Genomic DNA, 27,276 nt, shown 5'->3' with positions numbered 1-27,276 from the left:
CTTCTGAGCTCTCAGCTTGGCCTGTCATCATGGCCCCCTGCCCGCCATCATGAAAGACTGTCTTCTGAGATGTGAGGCTCATGTGGTTTTTCGTCTCCTAGCTGTCCACTCTATTTTACTGTCCTTTGTTAGGTCTGTCTTTTCTTTAAGATCTTTAAATATCAGAATGTTTCAGCCCTCGGTTTTCGAACCTTTTATTTATTTTTTAATATATTCACTCTCCTGGGTGACTTCATCCTGACCCGTGGCTTTTTGTCCTGTGCATGTGCTGGTGTCTCCCAAATGTGTCTCTCCGGTGCTGACTCATACGGGGGTGGGTAACAGCAGGTTTACAGTTGTGAGTATATGAAACAGAGTTTATTCTCATGTTATTCCTATATCTCTTACTTATCATTATTATTAACCTACGTTTGCCCACCCCTGTACACTGCTGCCTGTTTGCATTCCCACTCAGCTGTCTAGGAGGAGCTCCAATTTAACATGTCCAGTATAGAGTACTTGATCTTCGGCTTCCGTCCCAGTCTGCTCCTCCTCCATTGCTCATCTCAGTAAATGGCACCACCATTTCCGTCTGCACCAGGCCCCAAACCTTAGCTTCTGTTGGCTCATTTTTCTTCCATACACCTTGTCCATTCTGTCAGCACTCAGTTAGTGTCCCACCACTTTTTTCCACCCCCACGGCTACCCCCCTGGTCTCAGCTCTCCTTGTCTCTCACATACGTTATTGCAACATTCTTATAACTCATCTTTGTTTCTAGATCTTGCCTCCAAATAGTTTCAAAATACTTTTCAGCTGAAAGTAGCAGAGACCCCACCCCTCCCCGCAAAAGAACTTCTAGTGGCCTAAGTAACTGTAGCTTTTATTTTTCTCTTATGTAAAAGCAAGTTAAAAATGAACCATGCAGGGAATGGCATAGTATCATCAGGAAACTTAAGGTCTTTTTCTTCTACCACCATGAGCCTAACTTCTGTTCTGTATATCACCTTACGGTCCAAAATAGCCACTGTGGCTCTGGGCCGTGATGTTCCAGGGCCTTGATGGGGACGGGGAGGGCGGAGGTGGGTTAAAGGACCAGTGAACCATCTTGTTTTTAATTTCTCTAAAAAACCCTTTCTAGAAACACCTCCATGGCTGCAAAAGAGGGTGGGAAATGTCATCTTTTAGCTAAACACGGTGCCTCATGAAAACAAATCAGGATTCCAATAGTGAGGAAGAAAGGGATAGTGGATATCAGGGAGGCAATAGCCCAGTAGCACCGTGCCCTCGGACTTTGCAGTTGCTGCTCCCTTTTCCTAGAATATGCTGCTCCCAAATAGTCATGTAGTAGCTACTCCATTTTATTCAGGACTCTGCTCCTGTTGCCTCTTCCAGAGAGCACCCTTCCCTGTCTATCCTGTATCAAAAACACCTCTTACTGTGGGCTCCATCCTTTTATCCTATTTTTTATATCACTCTTGTAAAACAAAACAAATTGTAAGTTACAGAACATAAACAACAAATGGCCAGGAACTTCATCTTCATTGTTGTGTTTCCAGGACTTAGGACTATATCTGCCAAGTTGAATACTGGAAGGAAAGAAGAGTAGGAGGAGAAAAGGAAAGAAGAGAGGGGGAGTGAGGTGAAGGAAAGGGAAAAGAGAAAGACTGGGTTGAAACAGTAATGCGTGTTATTTATACAAGGGGAGACCTTGTATAAGTAAAAACTGGAATTATCTTCTGGAGGGTGGGCCCCTTGCAGTACAGGCTTCCCCTGCTAGGTGAGTGTTCTAGGAACCCGTCTGCATCAGTGTACCAGCTGGCATTGTTGTGAGAGGCTGTGTTTGGCTTCAGGGAATTTTTTTTTAAGATTTTTTCAGCCCGTTTACCCATTTCATGATGGGTGATTTATGAGCGCACCTGCCCACACTGCACTGAGTGTTCAGCAGTTTTTTACCAAAAATGGCATGACCCTTATGACCCACCTTCCCTATTCACCTGATCTCACCCCAAGTGACTTTTTTTGTCTCCTTGGATGAAAAAAATCCTCAAAGGAAAACATTTTGCTGTTGTGGAAGAGGTGAAGTGAGAAATGGCAGTAGCACTAAAAGGCATAAAAATCAATGAAGTCAAAAACTGTTGTGAGCAGTGGGAAAACATCTTGATAGGTGTATTGCATCAAATGCAGAGTACTTGGAAGGTGACTAAAGTTTAAACATGTAAAAATAAATACACAAGTTTTTATAAATAAATTCTGTTTTGGGGGGGAGTCCCCCTTTTATGTATTACTAAAGAGTTTGAAATCTCAGAGAAAGTTCTAGAGCAGTCACTCAGTTCTTGATGCCACAGGCAGGCAGAGCTGCCTGGTTAGGGCAGCGTGGACACAGAGGTGGCTATATGTCAAGTTGGGGCAACTCAGAGAACCAGATACACACTACATGTTGTATTTACTAATGCTTTTAATTTTAAAAGTTTGAATTTATAGAACAACACTTTCTACTTACAAATTTAATACCCCTAGTTAGGGCAAAGATTGAAAGGAAAAAATTACCTGTTTTTATGATAATATCAACATTTTAATTTCTTTCTATTATTTTTTATTATCTTTTTAAATTTCTTCCCACTTTTGGAGTGTCTCAGGCCACATTTCTGTTTCTTACCTTGTCTGTTCCATTTTGTACTTAGGTGTTCTTTAAAAGAGTACTGTTAATTATTTTACTGTCTTACGTCTTCTTTTCACTCTTGAGTCCAAAATATGGGGCCATTTCCATATCTGTTGCCCAAATCGTGCTCTTACTTTCTTTAGGCCTAAGTCATTTGTTTCCTGCCATTTCTACCGTGGGTTCTAGACTCTCTTTTGTCCCTTTCTCCTTATCCGAACTACTGCTTAAGGTGGTACACATAGTATTTTCATTCTGTCTCTCTCAGGCAGTTCCCATATTGTAGCATTTGCCTTTGAGCAAATAGTCCAGCATGGTTTCTTTAAGGAAACCATTTTAAGCCACTGATGACAGTGTTGCCCTCACGTAAGAAATTTGAAGAGGCTCTCATCTGTCAGATTAATTTTATCTCACCCAGGTTATTTGGCACTAGCATCTTTTCCAAATAGATAACAGAAAAATTGGCTTATTAGACTGGTGACTTTGGACTGTTCATAAACAAATATAAAATGAATTATTTGTAAATTTAGTATAGGAGCCTTGTTCTCCAAAAATACCAAATGACACACAACCACACCTCCAAGTCTCTGCATGGTTGTTCTCCTTTGCCCATAATGCACTTGGCCTTCTTTCTTCGTCCACTCTGTCTCTCCCTAAAAATAATCGAAAATATCCACCCTTCACTAAAATCTAAAACTGACCCCCACTGCCGCCAGCTTCCTCAGAAAATACATTATGTGATGCTGCGTAGAGTTACCATCTACCTTGGTTTGCCTGAAACTGAAGGGTCTCCCAGAAGGGAGGGCTTTCAGAGCTAAAGCTAAGAAAATCTCAGCACATTGGGATGAGTCGGTCACCCTAATAATAAAGAATAAATCACTTCATCCACACCCCCTTATTACCCAAATCTGTTACTTTGCTGAAGCATGACGCCTGATGCTCTTGTCATCACTGTTAAACTGCAGGCTCCTCAGGTGTGCAGAGGTCCCCTCATACTCCTCTTCTGTCCCCACCGTCGTGCACAGTGATGGTGAAAGGCATGCCCATGGGGCAAAGTCAGTGTTTATTGGTTGAATGGATCAGTGAATGGCTGTGAAATACTAAGTCTTTTAAAAATACAAAACTTCAAGTTTTTATTTTCTGTGTGATAGTTTGTTTTTTACCTTGTGTTCTATCTTTTATTTCTAATGGGACTTCACAAACTTATCCCCTGAACTGTTTTGTCAGAATTATTCTAAAGCCTATGATCCACATTCTTGCTCGTGCTCAGTAGCACATTTTATACTTTAAATTAAGGCTGTGTCTTAGCTTACTTCAGAAATGAACTGTCCAATTCGACTTAACCTAACTGGTTCAAAATTCTCTTTATAGATCTAATTTCCGCTCTCTTGACAGATTACATCTTTTTGCTTTCAAAATCTGCAAATCCTGCCCTGACACCAGTTGGTTAACAAGACCCCTGAGTTGTGTCTGTTTAATAGCTAACAATCACATCCAGTCTGTCTTCTCCTAGCCCACAGCTCTATTAAGACCTTTATCACTTCTCACCGGGACTAGTACAGTTTCCCCACCAATCTGCTAGCCTCTTGGTTGCTGCACCTCTAAACCATCATAGGACGGCTATATTAATTCTAAAAATCAGAACCTATTCCTCTGCTTAAAATTTAGGATGGCTCTCTAGGCTCAAGCCTAATATCATAAGCATTATTTTGATAATACGGCCTAGATTATCCTTTCATTCATATTTCTTTCTATTTTTTTATTTTTTTTATTTTTATTGTTCAAATACATTTGTCTCCATTTTCCCGCCATCACTTTCCCCTGTCCCCCCTCCCACCTCCCTCCCTCAATCCTTTCCCACTTTGGCTTTGTCCATGGGTCCTTCATACATGTCCCTTGATTTGACCTTTCCCTTCCCTTTCCCTGCCCTCTCCTCCCTCCTTTCCTCTTGTTTCTGTTGGTTTCTTTTTTCTTTCAATGTTGCTGGTTATACTTTCCTTGCTTGTTTGTTTTGTTCATTAGGTTCCACTTGTAGGTGAGATCATATGGTATTTATCTTTAACCCCCTGGCTTATTTCACTTAGCATAATGCTCTCCAGTTCCATCCATGCTGTCTCAAAGGGTAGTAGCTCGCTCTTTCTTTCTGCTGCGTAGTATTCCATTGTGTAAATGTACCATAGTTTTTTGATCCACTCATTTACTGATGGGCACTTAGGTTGCTTCCAGCATTTGGCTATTGTAAATTGCACTGCTATGAACACTGGGGTGCATAGTTCTTTTGAATTCATTCATATTTCTTATCCTTCTTCCATTTTAATATCTTATAATATCAAACTTATCAACACCCTTCATGCTCTGCTCTGTTGTCTGGTAAGGTCCCCTTATCCTTCATGTTGCTCATAGGTCCAGCTCTATGTGAAACCTCTCCAGCTTCCCCCAGGCAATGTTAGGAACTCTGTGCATTTTAATTCTGTAACACTTCATGCCTTGTCACATCATACCATAATTATTTTGGTATCTTCTCACTATCCATCAATAAATATGGACTATGTTTTTTTCTGAATGTAATACATTTCAGTTTTCAGTAGATTCCTTCTGTGCAGAAATTTGCTTTCTGTCATATTTCATGTTTAACCAAAAAACAAATTAATGTAATTTAATCTATCAGTGGTAATTTTAAACTTGAACTAATAATGAATACATATCAGTAATGTTGTAAGGTGATAATTATTCAAGAAACTTGCCTCCCAAGATTGACTTTAGATAACATTAGCAATAAAATACATCACACATATTAGTAATATCATAAAAGAATTTTGGGCCAGAAATGTTAACCTTAATTCCTGCTTGATCCAATACAGTTTCTAGATCAATGGCTTTATTGTAGAGTAGGCATCCTAGTTCCTATCAAAGCTTGTGGGACTTGTAAATATATTTGTAGTTTTAAAGATCTCTTGTGCCTTCGTTTTATTTCCATCGCACTCTGAGGGTAAATAACATAATGCTATTTTAAGAAAATAAGTAATTTTAGACTAAGAATTTGAGTAATTTTCTTGAATTCACATAGCTGAAAGATTCAGATCCTCTTTTTCTGAACCCATATTCTTATCATGCTCTGCTTTTTAGTGATGCCAAAAGGCAGGAGGAAATAAATCTTGAGACCTGCGATTATGGGTCATGGAAGGCAAATGATATTGTTAATCTGGATTATTTTGTCATCATGTAATAGAGTAGATGCAAAGCCAACAGAGTGTTTTTTAATAGTTTTTTTCATTGTGATCAAACATACACAACATAAAATTTACCACTTCAGCCATATTATAAGTGTATGGTTCAGTGGCATTAAGTACATTCATATTGTTGTAACCATCATCATAATCCTTCTCCAGAACATTTTAATCATTCCAAACTGAAATTCTGTACCTTCTAGGCACCAGCTTCCCACTTTTCCTTCCCCCTATCTCCTGGCAGCCACCATCTACCTTCTGTCTATGAATTTGGCTCGTCTAGGTACCTTATATAAGTGGAATCATACAGTTTGTCCTTTTGTGACTGGCTTATTTCAGGTAGTATAATATCTTCAAGGTTCATCCATATACTGGCATATATCAGAATTGCCTTTCAATTTCAAGGTTAAAGAGTGTTCCATTGCATGTAGATACCACACACTGTTTATCCATTCATTTATTGTTGGAGATTTGGATTGTTTTCACTTTTGGCTTTTGTGAATAATGCTGCTGTAAACACTGGTATACAAATATTGACTTGAGTCCCTCTTTCAGTTCTTTTGAGTATATACCCAGAAGTAGAATTGCTGGATCGTATTGTATCTTCTCTTTTCTTGGAACATGCAGTCAAGGATAAATTTTCTTTAAAAGTTTTTGTTTATTTTATTTCCAACTCAGCCTGTGAAAATGATCAGAACAGCTTGCATGGTAAAGGTTTTTACAAATCCCCCACTATGAGTCCTGTGCCAACTGAAACTTGAGAGTTCAAACACCTAAAAAACAACTACAAAGAAATAAAATGTGAACCATCAATAATTATGAATCCATATTAAAGTTGTTTTTGAAAAGCATTCAGTGACATTTGAGAAATGTTTATTGTCTAATGTTGAATCAAAATCCCAAGTGTGACTTCAACTTTGTATGTATGTAAGTGAAGAAACATATTAATTTGCTTACATTTAAACATTTATAGATCGATTTTTACTCATAAATATATGAAAAGAAATGAAATGTGGTAATCTCTAACTTGTAGGAATGAGTGATTTTTTTCTTTATACTTTTCTGTATTTTTCCAAATTTTCTAAAGTATCCATACCATGCAGTATTTTTAGAATCTTACAAAAATGTTTATTAAATTATTCTCAAAACTGAGTATTTCAGTGATAAGAAAGAACTGCATAGAATTGGGAGAAGAAGCTCCTTCTAGGAATGTGCTAGGAAATTATACCTGAGACCAAAGAACCAAATTAATTATTTTTCCTTAGAAGAAGGTAAAATAGGATTAAAACATTGGGATAAATATGTTAAGGTTATAGTATGATAAGCTAGTGCCTAATATGTTATTTACATCACCTATTAAGGAAAGGCTGGAGTGAAACTCCTAATTTCCCACTCTAAACACTGTCATCAGAATGTACTGTTCTTACCCCCTTGCTTGCTGCGGTAGGTGGAAAAGGAAGCGTCACAGATAGATTTGCTCTGTGTAATCAAATCAGTCCTCCTAAATTTTACATTTAGAGTTTAGATTATCCATGTAGGGACTGTTTCTAGAAGAATTTGGTCCTAGGAATGATTGCAAAGTGAATTACAGCAAATACACATTTTTATATATTTGCCTATATAGAACCTATCTCACTGTGATCAGACCAACCCAGCCTTTACCATTAGATAGACTATCCAATTTACCACAGTCTCTTTAGGGACTTACAACTCCTTAGGCATTCCTTTGCTTATATTTAAATTGTATTTCATTTGAAGAAAACTATACTTGAATACATAGAATTATAACCATCAAAGCAAACATAAAACATTGTCTATATCTGAAATATTTTTTGTTTCTAGATAATTATATGACATTATCTCGTTTAATTGATTTCCTGAGAAGATGTGGAAAACTTGAGGATGTTCCAAGATTTTTCTTAATGGCTGAAAAACGTAACTCCAGAGCAAAATTGGAGCCAGGATATCAATACTGTAAAGGACTATATCTTTGGTAATCTATTGGCAAATAAATAGTAGTTTTTTTCTCATTGTGAATAAAGTATAATAGGCATTTCTTTGTTTTAAAAAATTTACATTTTAAAATATGTTAATAGTTATATTTACAAAACAAATTATAAATGACTTAAAGCTTGTAGTCAGTGATTGAAATAACTAATTTTTTAAACATCTAACAAGGTATACTGGAGAACCAAATGATGCCCTTCGACATTTTAATAAAGCTCGGAAAGACAGTGAATGGGGCCAAAATGCCCTTTATAATATGATAGAAATATGTTTGAATCCAGATAATGAAACTGTTGGAGGTGAAGTATTTGAAAATCTGGATGGAGACCTGGGGTGAGTAGTGTTTGACAAATTACCCTTTAAAAACAACAAAAAACAACAAAACACTTCTTAAGGGTAACAAGCAAGGAGACCTTATAAAAAAGAACTAAATTCTAGGATAGCACTAATGAAAGGTCAGATGAAAAAAATCATAGCTAGAATAACTGTTCTCTATAACAAGCATGAAATCCTTTTTAGCATATTGTCTACATCAGAATAAACATGTTATGAAAACACTCCCTTACTGCTCTGTAAATAAGGATACATTGTAGAATTTGAGTACTTTTGCAAAATTTTTCACACAGTAATAGTAATCCTTTAACAAATGGTGTTAATATGGTATATCTTGTGCTATATACTTTATATGCATTATCTTATTTATTTCCTACAATAGTATTATGAAGTAAGCTCAGAGTTAACTTGTCTAATGTGGTAGAGTTAGTAAGTGATGGGGGCAAGATTTGGACTGAGTGCTACCTGACTTCAAAGCCACTCTGGTGTACTGCTAATAGGTCGTTATATCTCCATGAACATGGGTTTGTTGCTTGTCCTCTCTTCAAACTGGGCAAGGTATGGTGTAGGCTGCATAAGTGTGCAAATGTATAAGGTATAATCTATAAGTGTCTGCCTTCAGGAACATACAGTTTACCTAGGATACAAGACAGTATCTGAAGCCATTCAATTTCCAGCAAAACAGATCTTAAGTGTTACAGGAATTCTTAGAAATCACAGCAGTGCAAAGCGGTCAGGGGAAAGGTATAAAGGAACAGGAATAAATTAGAACCAGACAGCTGAGACGTTTCAGTGACAGATCTGAAGGCTTAGATTCTAGAGCCGTTGCAAGTTTTAGAGCAGGGAAACACATGTTTGTTTTATGTTTGTTTTAGATAGGTTAAGGTAACCTACTGTTATGTATCTACAGGCTGCTTCCATGGACTTCAGCAGCATGTAGTTGAAAGTACAAAACTAGAACTCAGAGGAGGTGGCAGCTGGAGATACAGATTTGGTAGACATGTGCAAGGGTGGGTAGTGGAACCCCATGAATGGACCCTTTGCAAGTAGAATGCAGTAAGAGAAGCCTGAGAACTAAACTTTGGGTATGCTAACATTTAAGGGAACCAGAGGAAGAAGGGAAGTCAGAAAAAAGCAATCAGTGTACCGGAAAGAGAGCCAAAAATGTGTAATGTTACAGAGGAGAAAGGAGAGGAACTTTGAAGAAGGTACCCAGCAGTGTAAAATGTTTTAGAGAAGATAAAAGCCTAAGGCCTGAGAAAAAGACCAATGACTTTAGTGATTGGGCCTTGAGAATTTAATTTTATTTTATTAATTTATATATAAAATATATAATACATATATGAGGTTTGTCCGATAAGTATCCTGCCATGTACTATGAAAAATAGAGACATTTGTTGAAGATACAAAATACAAGAAACCTTGTACATAGGGCAATGACACCTCAGTCCCCTTCAAAGTAGGCACCCTGGGACCTCACACAGTTCTCCCAGTCGCCATCACCAGCCCTGGTGTATTTTACCAGATCTCATTGATGGTCTGAAATATCTCCCCTTTCAAAGGTGATTTTAGTTTTAGGAAAAACCAGAAGTGGCAGGGCACCAAATCTGGGCTGTAGGGAGACTGAGTCACCTGGACGATTTGATGTTTCACAAAAAAACTCTGCATTATACATGATGCATAAGCAGGAGCGTTGTCATGATGAAGCTGCCAATCACCAGTTGCCTATAGCTGTGACCTTCTGAATTATCTGAATAGTTTCCACAGAGGAATGTTCAAGCCTAACGCAAAATTCGATGCAGGTTCATTGCTATACTCACTCAGTCATTTTAAATGTGACGGCTGCACAGTACACATGCTCACTCAATGGGCATCTACCGCCCCCACTGACCAGTAGAGGGAAGTCATCATCGTTCATGCCTGCACACTCCCGTGCACCCTCTTGGCTGCCAGGTTACATGGTGTAGCGCAAACCATTTACATTATATTAACAATGGCTGGGCTTTTTCCAGACAGACCCTTTATATCTGGGTGTGTGTTTAAAAAATAAGAAAATGGTAGTACATATTTAAACTGTTATTGTACTTGGATTTTATAACCTTTTAACAGATATATAACTTCTGAGCATCTGATAGGCAACTGGGTGAGGAAAGCAAAACATTCTTTATATGTCTCACAAACTTAGGTTCAAATCACAGGTTTACCATTTATTAGCTGTGTGACCTTTGGCAGATTGTGTCACTTGTTTGAGCCTTAGTTTTCTCATACATAAAATGGATTCAACATACATTGAATGAAATAATCCAGTGCTTGGCAATCCAGTAGGTGCAATCATCCATGTTAGTTACTTTTTGCTTGCTCTTTTATTTTTTTTTCCATTTTTTGAATAGGGACACCACTGATGATTGGATGATTCTACTTCTTCTGAATTCTAGTTTTATATTAGCTAAAATGGAGACACCAAATGTAGATATTGTCCAGATTTTGCCTTCAGTCTAGAGTAAATAAATGTTAATGGTGTTTTATTGAAGTTATATAAAGTTTGTTTAAAAAACACATTATAACATTGCTTTATACTAGAAGAGAATGAGTGACATTGTTCAGAAGGATTGGTCTAAATTGGTGATGAAAAAGAAAGAGAGAAACCCATGTACCCTTGAGCTCATCCTACCGTCAATGAATTTGACTTTATGAGTAATAGAAATGAGATTTATTTTTTGTAATTGAATACAGCAATTCAACTGAGAAGCAAGAGTCTGTGCAATTAGCCGTGAGGACGGCAGAAAAGCTCCTTAAAGAACTGAAACCCCAGACTGGTGAGGGTCACGTCCAGCTTCGTGTACTGGAAAACTACTGCCTAATGGCTACCAAACAAAAGTCTAATGTAGAGCAAGCATTGAATACCTTCACTGAAATAGCGACATCTGAGGTGCGTAGATTTCTAATTTCATATGTTTTGGTAGTACAGAAATAGGTATTTCAATTAGTTTATTTTCTGAGAATTTACTTAAAATACTAGTATTAAAAATTAGGTGTCTAATTTGACATAATTTTACAGTGTACTTTCGTTTCCAGAGAGACGCTGTTACTGTTTTTATGTGTTATTGGCCACTATTAGGATAGTGAACTCTGGAGAGAGGAAATGCTTCAAAAGGGCTTAAATTTTTAAGGGAGTAGCTTTATCCTCTGGAGAAGTTCTGTGTTATAGATGAAGCCTAGGGTGACTTATTAGGAAAAATAAACCTTGGCAGCCTTCCTTCGTCGCTCACCTTTTCACTTAACATGACTTTGAAATTTTTCCTACTCTAAGGCTAAGTTCAATACTGACAACCTATAATTCAGTTATGCAATTAATGATATTGTTCTTTAGCAATACTGAAATAACCCCTGCAATATAATCATAATTACTATTATTATTATTAGATTTAAGGCTTTCTCTTTGCCCCACTCAAATCCACTTGATTTTAAGGAAGGAATTCTAGGCACCCACTCGTTAAGCATTTGGTAACAGCTAGTTATAAGCATACTCATTTCATGTTCTTCCACCTAACAATGTTGTAGGCCACCGAGAAAGCCTAATTTTGTGTCTCTCAGAAGATTTACAGAGTTTTGCTGTGTTTTCTTGTGGTTCAGAGATCACAGGCGTAGCAATAAACTGCCTAAAACCCCTACTGTGACCCCTGCTCCCCCCATCAGACCCTGAGGGATTTGGGGGAAACTACAGTCCCCTTTGCCATTTGGGTACAAGCATCCTAGATGGCACTCTCTTGCCACTGTAAGCCACCCTTGGAACAAAACAGGATAGCATCAGCTTAGCATGACTGAGCGTGAGAGAGGAAAGCTGGCTGAACGAACACCTTATGATGTCTACACTGGAAGAGACATCATGGACCTAATGCAGGGGTTAGAACTCAGCTTTGCAATATTAGAAACTTCTGGGGTCCACTCGGGAGTGGTCAGGCTGTGAGGAATTGATTCATTCTAATCGAACTTGAGGTGTGTGATTTTAAATAAGAGGCTTGCTTTGTTTTTTTTATTCTCACCGGAGAATATGTTCGCTGATTTTAGAGAGAGAGGCATCGACCCCATTAGCGCTGCTCCTGGGGTTCAAATTCACAGCCGAAGTATGTGCCCTGACTGGGAATCCAACTTACAACCTTCTGAGCTACCCAGCCAGGGCCAGAGGGTTTACTTTTAAACATAGCCTTCTGTTGTCTTTCCATTCCTTCTTATTTGCCTAAACTCCCTATCTTGCAGTGCATCTTTATTATAGTCATGATATTATGATTTCTAAATCACAATTTCTCATCTTTTATTTGTATTTTAAACTGTAGCCTTCCTCTTTATTAAAGGATCACAAGCCCTCTGCTGAAATTTAAGAAGCACTCTAGCTTTATCAGGGACATACACATTATTGCTTAGATAAGTTGGTTTTCTGGAGAGATTGCTAATAGCTTCCACTTTATACCAATTCTTATTAGCTTGTTGGTTTCAGAGTGACATTTTCTGACTGTGAACTCTGTGTAAAAGAACATCATGTTTTATAGACACTATCAAGAAGCTGCAGACTCCAACTCTAAAAGCATATTTTGAGACATGAGTTCATTGCATGCCTTATTTATAACATTTTATTGGTCTATATTGAGAGAAGAGGCTATTAAATGAAAATGAGAAGGGAGAAAAAAGGGGCAATAGAGTCAGCATAGATAAGGAATATCATTGCAGGTAAATCATTGTTATTCCTTTTTACAGATGAAAGAATGGAGTCAAAATGCAAATGTTCCATTAGGATTACACTGAAATAGAATTTCATTTATTTTTCCGTGTCTGTACAAAACCAAAACAGCCAGTCAATTCCATTAAAGATGGAGTTACTCTAACTGTCCTAGGCTGTGTGGTTGTGGTATCTGTATATTTACTGAGTTACCTTAACCACACAGCCCCCCACCAAATTTCTGCATGGCAGCCTGAGCTTACTTGACGTGTTAAATAACGACCATATCTCAGGTATCTGTGTGGAGCCACAAATAGCATCCACGGGAGTTCTTATGTCGCAATGGCTACTTTCCATGTGTTTTCCTTTTAAACATAGGACATTTAGTTATGTTTGTGTATCTGAGGGCCTAAAGTTTTTTTGTTTTCTTACAGAAGGATCATATTCCAGCACTTTTAGGAATGGCAACAGCTTATATGATCTTGAAACAGACCCCGAGAGCCAGAAACCAGTTGAAGCGGATTGCAAAAATGAACTGGAATCCCATTGATGCTGAGGACTTTGAGAGGAGTTGGCTGCTACTTGCTGATATTTACATCCAGTCAGCCAAATACGACATGGCAGAGGAACTGTTAAAACGGTGCCTGCGTCATAATAGGGTAGGCGATTAAGAAGGAAAAAAAATAATTGTTAACCTTCATTGTGTAAGCTTTCTATAATAGGTTATTATAGAATGTTGGTCCATTTCTAAGGATTCCTGTGTGTGTGTGTGTTTTGAAAATTAAATGTTTATTCTTACCACAACCAGGAAATAAACATTAATAATAAGAAACCATTTGCCCTTGAAAATTTTAAAAAGTAGAGCTTTATGCAGTGTCAGGTTTCATCTGTGGTATGCCCTACTTACAGGAAGTGTTTTTGGAATGTCAAGTATTTGCCTGTGATTACCCATCTCATCTGAGAACTAATGAAAATTGCAGAACATTAATTGCGGACGTCTGTCCCTCCTGTTAAGAAATACTCTCGATGACTTTACTGCAGCTGCATGCCATTTCCACAGTTTAGAATCCACTGTGCATTTAATTTGACATGTTTAGTAAGTTCTTATCTTTAAGTATGAAGTTGAAAACGTTAGTCTTTAGAATTGAAGGCTCTTTGCATAAGAGTGTATTTAGGTGTTTGGCACACATGCAAAAAAAGGATGTCTTATTAAATAAAACATTTTTTAAAGTTAAGAATTTGTTACTATTTGTTAAGACATAATTGTACTTCATGTAGAAAGTTGAGCATATTTATCTTTATAGATTCATATCAGTTATTTCAAATCTTAATCACAGAAAATCGATGTTTTATTCTCTTCAAGCAAATCAGATTACAAAATGGATCATTTGTTTTTTAAAGACATAATCTGATACTATTAAGTTACTTTTTTTAGGGAACTTCAGAAAACTTAAAACAGTCAAGCCATTTATCAATTTATAGTTTGTACATCAAATTGTAAGTTAAATTGGCCTTGAAAAACAGAGTACTCATTGAGAAGCTTTGAAAAATCAAAATTGCCAAATAGTTGACCCTTTCATGCCAAGTCTAGGATTAAGCAGGGTTGCATGGAATTAAGGTTTTAATGCAGATAGAATTTCAGTTTGCCATAATGCTGACTTCGGTACATTACATGTTTGAACAGGATGGCTACTTTAGAGGCGTCAGTCCTGCTGATTAGACTTGTCTATATTGGAAGCATAGGATTCAAGAAGTAGAGCTTAGAAATCTTTTAATTAGGTAATTTAAAAAATGGAGATCATCCAGATCTGGGACAGGAAATGTACAAAATGACACTAGCCCATCTTGTCATACCAGATGGCAAGGAAGCTATCATAGATGATTAGAGTCATGTCAGGACGCAGGAGCCAGCTTGAAGACGCTCCCCCCAGCTGAAGTTGAGACACTTGAAATATTAGTAAGAACAAAAAAGTGCAGTACACTGAAGCACACTAAATAAGTTTAAATCCATGAGTTTACAGAGATCAAAAAAAGAAAAAAAAGAATTGATCACTACTGAAGTATGCTTATGAGCTACCTCTAAAGCTGGCAAGAAAAGGCAAAGAATTAAGCATTTATCCCACCTTTTCTGTATAAACTACACTACTGGGTAACCAAATAGTAGCAAAGGAGACATTTCTCATTATAGGTGTTTTCCAGCTAATAAAAGAAGAAAGAATGTAAAATATTTCTCAAACCTGATGAATTGATTAACAAATGGATATGACGTTGCAAAAAGAGAAGCAGGCGTATGCGCCCCCGCTGGAAGAACACAGCACCTGTGACAGAGCTGCCCTGGCGCGAAACAAGTGAAACACTTACTCTGGGTCCAAACTGTAAAGGGGCTCTTAAAATCTCAGTAATTGTCTTAGGCAATTGATGCTGCTATAACAAAGTACCATAAGTTGGGTGGCTTATCAACAACAGAAATTTATTATTCATACTTCTGGAAGTCATAAGTCTAAGATTAGGATGCGGCCTGGTTGAATTTGGTGAGGGCCCTTTGCCAGGTTGCAGGCTGCCAGCTTCTTGTTGCATCCTCACATGGTGGAAAGAGAGCAAGTGAACTCTCTAGGGTCTCTTTTATACGGGCCATAATCCCACTCATGAGAGCTACACCCTCAGGACCTAATTACCTCCTAGAGATGCACCTCCTAATACCATCACATTGGAGGGTAGGATTTTAACATATGAATTTGGAGTGCAATATTATGTTTAAAAATATTAACATGTTCAAAAGATAGGATCTGATAGTGCTATGCTGAGCTACATTGAAGCCTGAAGCAAAAGAGATCATACACATCCCATGCTATATGTATTTTTGATGGGTAATGGTTTTAATGAAAATATTATTGATATATTTTCTAGTATTGAGGTCAAGAAAGTAAAATTATAATAAACTTTGAATATAAATAAAATATTCAAACTTAAAATAGTGTGAGTTTTAGTATATATACTTGTCAGTTTTCCAATTTTTAAAAATTAAACATTCTAGGAAAAAATTAATTATAAAATACAAAAAAAACCCATATACATTGTGTTATGCATTTTTCCTTTTACATCAGGCTTCAAAATTGCTTGTCAGGGCACTGTTCTATTAAGGATTTTCGCTTCTTCCCCACCCCAAATCAAAATCAAATCCAAACCTCTAGGTGTAATTCCAATTTCTAGAAAATAGCACTGACATAGAAATATATTACATAAGCACCACAAGGATGAACTCAACTCAGTATGGGATGTGAGAAACTCTAGGACAAACATTCTTTTTTCTGCTACATTGAATTGCAATGAAAGAGACAGAGAGAAGGAGGGGAACCTCCAGATCAAAAAAAGTTGAGAGACAGTGATTCACAATGAGTGGGCCTTAATTTGATTATCATCCTAACAAACAAAAAAAATTATATTGAGAGTGATTGAAATTTCAGTAGTAACTGGATATTTGGTAATATCAAAGAGTTGTTACATTTAGGTACGACAAATTGTGGTTTGTGGTTATGTTTAAAAAAAGTTCTTATTTTTAAAGAGAGAAGCATAACAAAATAATTATGGATGAAATTGCAATATTTGAGTGTTTTTATCTGATAATACAGAAGGACAAGTAGGGGAAGACAGGTAAAACAGTATTAGCTATGAGTTGATTGTTGAAGATATGGTTCAGAGGGTTCATTACACTGTCATTTCTATATATGTGTGTGTTGAAATTATAATAAAATGTACTTATATATATGTGCAAAATACAAATTCCCTTTCTTGTCATGCAAAGATTCTAATTCTGTAGGTTTGGCATGGGGCATTGGCCTCAGAATATTTTAAGTCCTTTAGATGATTCGATTGCATAGCCAAGGCTGAAAACCATTGTCTTACGTGCCATTTAAATGCCATTTAAATTAGTTGATATGGTCGGACTGTATAATCATAAGCACCCCATAAAACCTTAGTGGTATTGAGTTTAATCTATTGATACATCTTCTGTTTTTCTTCAGTCTTGCTGCAAAGCTTATGAATATATGGGCTACATTATGGAAAAAGAGCAAACGTATACAGATGCTGCCTTAAACTATGAGATGGCATGGAAACATGGCAATCAGACCAATCCAGCAGTGGGTGAGTTTAACAAGTTAAGGTTTCCCAGGAATCTTGGGTTTTATTGGCAAGTCTTCATTTAAGTGATTTCACTTCCTTTAGGAACAAAATACATATTAAGAGGTCACTTCCTTTGTTAGTCCTTCTGAAAAATAAATTTTATATTCACAATAAATTATTAGTTAGTAATATTTATTAGCTATCATTTCCTGAGATGCAGACTTGTCCAGTCACCTTAGAGAACATCTAATCTAATTCTGCCTCTTTCTCCCCCTTCACACTCTGCTATTTCCAGAATGGTAATCCTGTGGGCAAAAGTGTTCCATTGTCAAGGAAGTTAGGAAAACATTACATTAAATCAGCTTCTACAGATTTCTTTACTGTGTAACTTCTCAAAGCCTTTGCACCCCAATGTATGTTGCAGCAGCAGTCAGGGAAGAGACATGTTTCCCATAATAATTTGAACATGAAGCATACATTTTTTGCCCTGAGCATCTAGAAACATCACCTTGTTCCAGTGGTAGTCCAGTTCGAGGACTGCTGATGTCCAACTACCCTAACAACAAATGAGTGGCATCTGAAATAACACTTAGGGACTCCCATCTCCGCACGTTGTGAGCGCGCTTGTTCCCCGCCCCCCGTGCTTCCTCTTCGCCTTCACACGGAGCCGATGCATGCTTCTTTGAAACTGCGCCGCTCTGTGTCCCAGAGCAACCCTCAGAGTCCTTCTCCTCTGCACATAACGGCCGTCCAGCTCCAAACTTCCGTCATGGCCCTCCGAAGGTTTCTCTTCAGACCATCCTCACTCACCTGTCCATTGCTCCTGCAGTGTGCTTCCAGGTCCTTAACCCTCCTTGTTGCTGTCTCCTAGAAACTCTAAAATAGTGCTTTCCCAACGGTGCTTTGGAATACTTGGTGAGGTATTTGTAGTTATTAAAAGAGAGAGAGAGAGAAGTGGGAGATTCGATTCGATTCCATGGCCACTTAAGTTTATTAAAGGGTGTTTTATATGTCCACGTTCCTTGTGATCTGTTGTACCAGAAATGAACTAGGTATTAAATTTGATTTAAGATCAAGTTGTATTTATAATGAAGCTATTTTTAAATTAGGCATATTAGTTGTTAATTCAGTCTAAGATGACATCGGTCTTTTTAGCAGCCCTATCACAGTATGTATTCATTTCATTTGCAGATAGGTCATCTTTACAGCTATCAGTTCAGGACTTACCCTATCGTATATTTTTCTGAGGTCTGTTATTTTACTAAACCAGCAATTTTCACCCTTTTTCATCTTGTGGCACACATAAACTAATTACTAAAATTTTGCTGCGCCCCCAAAATACATATTTTTTGCTGACCTGAGAAAAAATATGGGCAAAAAATTGTTCCCACCAGATGGCTCTTGTGTTGGCTGTTGTCATTTTTTATTTGACAATCTCAGAGAAAAGACGTCAGTGTCCCTGCCTAAGTAGTCAGGTATTGCATGTTTTAAAAATTCTTGCGGTTGAAAATCGCTGTATTAGACTCATACAGAGCACAGGAACTAACATTTGCTGATAGCACCTTTCCTTTTTAGGTACTCTACATCCTACAGAATCAAGTTACCTTGTAAAATGAAAATTCCATAAAATCTTTAAACTATATGTAATTTTGACCCTTTATTCTGGAAAAAGGATGAATCTAGAAGCTAAATTATTTAAATATTCCCTTCCTTGAAAGACTTCAACAAATACAGAAATTCCAACTTAGTAGCTCTTTCATTGTGTCGTTTTTCTATTTTGTAGATGATTTTATCACTTCTTTTGACTTCTTGAGTAAGCATTTCTCTGAGGCTGTCAGTTAATTCTTTTGCTTCTTCCTTAACAATGTCATTGCATCTGACACCCCCAACCTGCCTGACCAGTCAATAATACATTCCCCGTTCTCACTTGGCAGGATATCCTTAATAGGATCCTGCCCTTTCCATAGGATTCAGGCTTCAGTATTGTCATTGTGAAGGGCACTCATAACAGATCTAATGAGGGAAAAGCACATTCATGTTTTTCCCTTCCCACCCATTCTCCGGTTACATGACAGACACTACACTGTTCACATTGTTTGTGGTCCCCTCCCTCCCTCTTTTCCTTCTTCCCTCCTCCCTTCCATCCCTCCCTCTCTCTTCCATTTTTTTTCCCTGATTACATAAGGTTGAATTCTTATAAGCTTGGCAGGTGTAATGCAGCTGTCATTGTTTTGTTTTGTTTTGTTTTGCCATTTCTAGTTCTTTATTTCCTTTCTCAAATTGTTATAACAAGATGACCTATCAAGTCTCTTTTACCATTAAAACTTCATATTTCTATTTCATTATTTTCACAGGAAAAAAAATTGCTAGTATTTGTATGGGGCTCTAAAAATTTTAAAAGCTTTTCACAAGTATTTGATCTTTAAAATTATACTAAGAGAGAGAAGAGCTTATCCCCATTTTTTAGACAAGGAAGCTTGAAATTGATGACTCAGATAACTTGCCTAAGGACTCAAAGCTAGTCAGAAGTCAGAACTAGAACTTAAATCTAGTTTTTCTGGCTCTGGTTTCCAAGTAAGGTATGTTAGGCATGACATGTTAAGTTGTTTTCCTTTTTAAATGTCACAAACTCTTATTCATTAGTCCATTTTAGAATTTCTTCATAATGAGATCAAGGTTACGTCTCTGAAACATACTGTTTTCATGTAGGACAGTCGCGTGTGTGTGTGTGTGTGCATGTGTGTGCTTCCATATGACTACGTTAGCCAGTAGATCTTTTCAAACATTTGTTTGAAATTCTAAAATGTGTTTTGGTACTTTAATTAGAGCCCAAGAATAGTATTCAGATTCCCCTTCTTGTGTTGCTAAGTGGTCAAGTGAAGTATTTAATTTATTAATTACATATTCTTTTACATCATGTTACATCATATCTTATTTATTGCATGCACTGCCACTATTTCTCTTTTTTCTTCCCCTTAGTGTGTTCACTTTTATATCATTCTTCCAAAACAAGTCCTTTAAGAATGTCTTTTAAATAAAGTGTCTTTAATGCTTTTTTCTAAATTGTCACCATGTGAAACATGACATTTCAGTATCAGTAATTGTGATCATCGTTACTCATCACCGATGTGGGGTATCTGATGACTAATCCCCTCTATTCTGGGCCACCCTCCCACCTGCTCTGCTCTCTCACCATGTCCTGTAGGTCCACTTGGTTCTTCTATGTCCTTTACACATACAATTCCCTCTGCCTGAAAGTGTTCTTGCTTCAGGCCCTCTTGGCTTACTTTATGCCTCCTTCAGATTTCAAACGTTGCCTGACACCACCTCCTCCCCTACCAGTTTTTTATTCTGGCTCATTTGGCCTATACTGTTATTTCATGGCATTTATCTCAGTTTTGAAATTATTCATTTACTTACATAATTATTTAAATAATGTACTTCCTTTCTGAATAGTATGTAAACCTCATGACTATAGGAACCAGTTTGCCTGGTGTATAAGTGCTGTATAAATGGAACAGCTTGTGTTATTGATTACCTCCCTAGGATGAGTTTTCACTGTACTCTGCAAGTTATAGAACCACACTGACAGAATGGCAGTCTTCTAACCCAACAGTATATGCGCTGTGGTCCTTTCTTCCAAGTCCATTTTCTTTCCTGCCTATTCTCCTTTCATGTCACTCGCCTTCTGTTACCTCATCACTTCTATCACAGTACAGTCAACAACCTCTGTTTAGAAGTCTCTGATAAGCAAGTGAAGGAGGAGACAAAAAAGGGTAATACTAGTAGTATGCTCGATAAATAATACTATATCATTATGGGTTTTTGTTTTTTTGTTTTTTGTCTTCACAGGGTACAAACTTGCATTTAATTACTTAAAAGCAAAAAGATATGTGGATGCAATTGATGTATGTCATCAGGTAACAATTTAGATTTCTTAAAATTTTCAGATGTACAATTTCCTACTGTTGGTTAATTTCAAGATATATATGAATAAAGGTAGAGGATATAGTATTTGAGTTAAATACTCATCAAAGACATTCAGGAGAGACTATCAGTTTTCAAAGTTTAGAAAATAATAAAGTTTACTTACATCAAACATGAATTTAGTTAGACCTCAAATAATAAGATACTTATGTCCATTTAAAGACAAGTTAGAGGAGAAGCAAGTGAAATAAAACATAGTTTTTAATAAGTCGGAAGATACTTGAGCATTGTTGTAGATTCTCCAGGTCATTTCATTGTTTTGAATAGAAGTTCTGTGCATGTGTCTAAGCCTGGTGCTTAGAGAATTCAGACTTGCAAAAGAGATATAAAAGATAATGTCTGTAATGTGGAAGTCATTTGATTATATTTTTGTGATTAATGTCCTACTAAATGATCCCTTACCAAAATGACAAATAAGTTTCAGTTTTAGAATTTGCAATTTCTATATTGTACATTGTCCCATTGATACTCCATATAAAGCTTTATCTTAAGTATTTGTTAGAAGCTTTGAGGAAAGCTCCCTAGAAAAGAGTTGTTTAATGTCCCTTTTCCCAGATAGCTGTGTCAGCATCCTTAGAGTAAATACTTGGTGATTGCTGTTGATTACTGAGTCTCTCTGTAAACCAGTATTTCACGTTAAGGTTGTACATTAATGTAAGGTTATACATTAGAATCATTTGTGGAGTTTTGCCTTTTTTAATGAATATCTCCCCACTTACAGACACAATAGTTCTGGAAAATTCTATGTCTCAAAATCACTCCAGGTAAATCTGTGTGCTCCTGGTTAAAAATAACTCTCTAAAGGTTCATTAAACATCACATACAAGGAGCTAAATTTAAAAATATTTTCCATTATTGATACATAATTGTTTTCTGCAATTGACCTATTAAAGAAGTAATGTATTTGTTATATTTTCCACATGCGGTATTCATATACTACTGTTTTCATCTAGTGACTAGTAATATGAATGAGTCATCATGTCACACATCTCAGATGTCACTTTTAAAAATTGTGGTTATATTCGTGGTATTGATACCATGAAATCTCCACTATGATATTCATTACATGTAAGTTTTGTAGTTCTCCAGTTCTTAATAATTACAAGTTCTTGTGCTTCCTGTTTTTTTTTTATTTTTTGCTCTCTGTTTTTGCAGGTCCTTGGAGCACATCCAACTTACCCAAAAATCAGGAAGGATATACTTGATAAGGCTCGCACATCTTTACGACCTTGAAAATTATTTTAACTTAGTTTGTTGTTTTAAGCAGGAAATGAATCTGAGTTTTTCCAGTTAAAAACAGGTTCAAGCTACTACTTTGTAATAGGAGCATACTTTTCTTTCTCCAGCAGAGGCTGCTGTTGTATATAAAGAGAAATGCTCTGTCAGTGGATGTTTTCTGATTTAGAAGGTGAATGAGAGCTCTTTTACTTGATTAGATGCATGCAGATTTGATGCTTCTGTGCTAAAGATTATAATCCATTTATATAAAGAATATTTTGTTAAAATCTAAGTAATTAATTATCCTATATCTTTTCTAAGGAATTTAAGTTCTTTATTTCAGGAAATATATTTAAAATGCAATTGTTTTCTTAAAATTTTTTATAACATTGTTTCAAAAATCTGAACAAAGTTCCTTGTATATAATTTATGAAAAGGAAAATAGATATTTTAATAAAGATTTTAGAAATGTATGGTTCTATTCTTCTTGGAACTTAAAAGACATATTTGCAAAATTAGGGTGAGCTTCTCAGGCAGTCTGGAATGTTAATGAGTAGTATTGCAGAAAACATGACTTTCCTAGGAAAAAATCTTTCTGGAAAAATATAAAGATTGTGAGTTGCCCTTCCCTTAATTGAACTCATTCTTTCTGCTCTTACTACCAATGTGTTCTTAAGAAATAATCAGTACCTGAAATCAGTTTAAGTAGGTAAACCTTTATAGCAATAGTTAACCGTAGTCCAAAGACTAGGCCTTTTGGTGAAATTTCAGACACTGTTACATCCGGTGGAGAAGAGAAGGATGACAGAATATTCTTGGTCAGCAGGGACTCACGAAGCACACAGCATAAAGCGGCAGCTTACCCTGCTGCCCTGACACCGCTCAGGCAGAGCAGTTCTTACCCTTTTTAGATCAATTTAACCTAAGCTTAGTAACTCATTTCTTATCACTTTGAAAAATTTGTTGTCTACATCTTTTTTCATGTGTCTTTAAAATACAATAAACACAATCTTCAACTTCATTTGCATTTTTAGTAAGCACAGTATATTTTAAAAGTCGCTGCTTTTCTTTAAATGTCCTATGTTTATTTCTTTTGCTGCATTCTCTTATATCTTATCTTTGCCAATTTTACAAAGACCTTTTAATTTCAGTTGTGTACGACATTTTGTGAAAATGTTTAATATTTATGAAGCATTTTGTATCAAAACACGTTTATGTGTTTTATTACATTTGATCTTCACAACCCTGTAGTGTAGGCATTATTGTCTCTGTTTGCAGTTCTTGAACTGTGACAGACTATCTCTGTAATACAGGGGGAAATTATCTTTCTGCCTAAGTAGACATTGTTAAGGACATCACATAACAGAATAGCTTTAGCAGTTCCAGTAAACTTGCATCATGGAATACTAGAATCATAGAAATTGGATAGAGAAAATAGAACATCTGTTCTCCCAGCAAGACATTTCCAAATCAGTTTTCCTATCTGTAAAATGAAGAGTTTGTTTCTGTTTCTTAAGCAACCACTTATTTTGCACCTGCCATTTGTTACATACTATTCTAGGAACTTTCCTTACGTTATGTATTTTAATTCTCACTAAACTCTCCAGAGAAATAATATTCTTAGTTTCAGATGTGGAAGATGAGGCTAGAACTAAATGATTTGCCCAAGGTCATGGAGAAAGTGTCTGAACCTGGATTCAATACGGGCTAAGACAGCTTCAAAGCCCACGCTCTATTTCCTATATTAAGATATTTTTCATAACTAAGAGAGACTGTGTCTGTAAGAAAAAAAAATTGCCTACATCTGGCTAGCAGATGAAACTAAGTGTTCTATTATAGCGATAGCTAAGAAACGAGGAGTAAGATGAACTGAGTGGAATGAACAGTTCTTACAATTGAAGAAAGTATCAAAGAGAAGTGTAAGTGCAGAGCAGTGTATTATAGCTGTTAAGAACATGATTTGAAGTCAGACAAGCCTAGGTTTGAATATTGGCTCTACAACTGCTAGAGGTTTCATCTTGCTCAAGTTACATAGCTTGTCTGAGCCTAGGTTTTCTGATCCATAAAGAAGCATATAAGGATAATGACCTGCCTCTGGTTGTTGTAGGGATTAAATGAGAGAACATACATAAAACCTCTAATGAATCTGACTCACTTAAGCTCTTAATAAATAGTAGCTCTACTTATTTATTATAAGTAGAACAGGACCAAGTATGTAGTAATTGCAACTAAGACGAACGTTCGGGAAGAAAAAAGAAAATGCAGTCCAAGGTGAGATGAAAAGGACAAGTTCCCCTAGAGAGCACAGCCTACCTACAAGGATTCAGGATTTTCATTCATTCTCTCCCTCTTTCCCCACACCTTCTTTCTTTCCTCTCTATGTACTTCCCTCACTCTCTCCCTCACTCCTCTTTCCCTCCACCAAACATTATGCTGCACATTTTATGTGCCTAATCTCATTTTGACCATCTCAAAAGTACTGGCCTATCCTCTTTGGATTTATCCACTGCTCTCCATTACCCGCTTGGAGACTTCCTGTCTCTAAGCTTCCCTCTCTAGGCTTATTCTCTCTCCCATTCAGGCATCAGTTTATCACCTCTTCAGAGGCCACCTTTATATCCAGGCTCATTGTGTGTCATATCACCCCTTTTAAACTTGCTCTTCAGCACTTACTAATCTCTGATGTTTTTCTTGTTCACTAAGGCTTGGTTTATGACCATGCCTTATGTGGCGTGCGCATATTGCACATCCAGGAAAGCTGGAACTCACATTGCCCTGAACTGCTACTTGAAGAAATGAAGTTAATTGAGACTTTGGGACCTATGCTAATGATGGAGAGGGAGGGGCACAATATGAATGAAAGAATTTTCTGTGTATGTAGTATCTGACTACCATCCTGCTCATGCTAAAGAAGCAGTTAAAAGTTTAACGTAATTTGACCTTAGGGTGGGTGAACAGGGTCTTAAATAACTTTTCCCCCCAGAAGTCAAGGACCTAGAGGGATTCTGGGTTTTATGCATGGAGAGCTGAGGAAACTAGGTTGAACAAGTAGATAATGGAATCACTATGGAAACCAAAAGTCCAATTAAGATTGGTAAGAACTATATCCTAGTTTGGGATTAGAAACCACAAGTAAATAGCCTTAAGACAGGATTAGATAGCAGTGTTAGTGCTGATGGTGAACCCTGGAAGGAAAAAAAAAGATACCTAATAAAAAGGGCTCCTGGTAGGTAAGTGGGCTCAAAAAAAAAAGGGGGGGTGGGGGGGTGCCTAGGAGCCATTTCTGCACAGGGGCCTCACACAAACTGCCTGCCTCTGCACTGAAAACGCCTGCCTATGCTGTGTTCTACCATCTAAACCTGCCTTAAAAAGGAGTTCCTAAAGTCCTATTTCCACCAATAGGATTGAGACTTTCCCCACAGGATTGACCCTGTTGGAGCTTCACAGCGCTGACCAAGGAGACCAGCTCTATGCTGACCAATCAGGACAGTGTCTGTGGACCAATCAAACGAGGATTCAGAGCTCATATTTGCATGAGGACGGACCAATGAAGGACCAGAGGCAGAGACCTGTCCACATAAGCTGGCACCTTTCTGACTCCACAAGTACATTTTCTACCCAAGGCTGAAGCCTGCATTTCCCTGAGTGAGGGCCGAAGCACTGAAGACATCTCACCGGAGCAAGTTAGTACAGACCATCAGGGAGTGGAGCAGAGCAGACTTGCCTCACTGGGAGGTGTCTGGCCCCAAGACTTCCCATCCCCAGAGGTGTTCCAGATCCATGCTGTTTCACGGCCACGCTGTAGCAGTTGTTAAGCTGCTTGCACTGAATAAAGTTTCCTTCTTCACTGCACCCAAAATTAGAGATTCCTGTTGGCATTGAATTGGTGCCAATGACCACTGACCATTGGTTGAGGTGATGAAGTAGCGTGTGTGTGTGTGTGTTTAATGAAAGATTGGCAATGGTGCATGGAAACGGCCACATTCCTGCACTGCTGGGATAGTGTAGTGCGGCCTAAGGGGCAGTTTGGCAGTATGAATTCAGAGCTTGTCCTTTCATTAAGAAACCCCAGTTAACAAAATGTATCATAGGAGATAATCAGATATTTTTTCAGTGTTTTAATTTAAAAACGAACAGCAAAAAGCTTGGTTTCTTGGTTATTATCAAAGTATTCAACATAAGTGAAGTCAAATATACTAACGTTTACTCAGTGGAGTACTATTTGGTCATGAAAAACTTTTTTAAACTTTTCAAAGATGTTTAACTGCTAAAATTCTCATAAAATAAGTGAGAAAACAGGAAACATTACTTCCTATATTTGCAAAAAAATTAATAGATGCATCCAGACACAAAAAAAAAACTGCATGAAATTAACCTGATTTTTAATAGTAGTTATATCTGAGTGATGAAATATCAGAGACTTATTTCTTTGCCATTTTGCAAGTTAACTGCAATGAAAATATACACTAAAAGTGTTTTTTCCTCTTTATAGAATAGGCTTCTCTAACTTGCTTTTTGCTGACTTTAAATCTGTTTTGCTGAGCAAAATGAGTAAGGAAAAAAAAAAACCTAAGCAAAGGGTAACATTCTTTCAACTCCTAACACTCATGCTTTACTATTTAAACAAAATTTAATCTCATTCATTTCAATTGTCAGACAAAAAGATTCAGAAAATAAAGATTGACTCTGTCAGAAAATGGGAATAGGAGTCCTAATAGCCGTGGTAACATGAGAAGATATGATTGCCAAGGAGAGATACTGGTACCTTTTGTCAAAAGGCGTGAAAGGTGTAGTCCCACAACTACAGAAATAAAAAGCGCAAAACCGGTTGCCTCCACTTTTAGTCCCTTATTCTAGTAACAGTTTTAATGATGATCCTATCAAATTTAATTAGTACGAGCCCAGTGGAAATAACAAATCACACAAGGCTGCCGTGTGTGACTGTATAGCGTGTGTCTTGAACACAGCAACCCTGCTGAGGAGGAGGACGAGGACGAAATCCAACACTCCAGTTCCTGCATCCTGCAAGTGC

General features: G+C 37.1%; 1 protein-coding gene across 1 annotated transcript in view; it reads left to right on the top strand.

Moving 5' to 3' along the window:
* Positions 1 to 22,568, top strand: part of TTC21B (tetratricopeptide repeat domain 21B) — a 74,851-nt gene extending 52,283 nt beyond the window's left edge. Inside the window, exons 23-29 of the mRNA XM_054562785.1 lie at positions 7,706 to 7,856; positions 8,042 to 8,203; positions 10,937 to 11,132; positions 13,352 to 13,576; positions 16,940 to 17,060; positions 20,892 to 20,959; positions 22,182 to 22,568. Of these exons, the coding sequence (XP_054418760.1) occupies positions 7,706 to 7,856; positions 8,042 to 8,203; positions 10,937 to 11,132; positions 13,352 to 13,576; positions 16,940 to 17,060; positions 20,892 to 20,959; positions 22,182 to 22,259 (1,001 nt within the window). The 3' untranslated portion in view covers positions 22,260 to 22,568. The remainder of the gene's footprint in view (positions 1 to 7,705; positions 7,857 to 8,041; positions 8,204 to 10,936; positions 11,133 to 13,351; positions 13,577 to 16,939; positions 17,061 to 20,891; positions 20,960 to 22,181) is intronic.
* Positions 22,569 to 27,276: the final 4,708 nt, after the last annotated feature.

Source organism: Pteronotus mesoamericanus, unplaced genomic scaffold (genome assembly GCF_021234165.1).
Source record: "Pteronotus mesoamericanus isolate MK-2021 breed Mesoamerican mustached bat unplaced genomic scaffold, CSHL_Meso_final scaffold_651, whole genome shotgun sequence".
Lineage (NCBI taxonomy): Eukaryota > Metazoa > Chordata > Mammalia > Chiroptera > Mormoopidae > Pteronotus > Pteronotus mesoamericanus.
The sequence above is the reverse complement of the archived record's forward strand: the minus strand, read 5'-3'. Positions and strand labels throughout refer to the sequence as shown.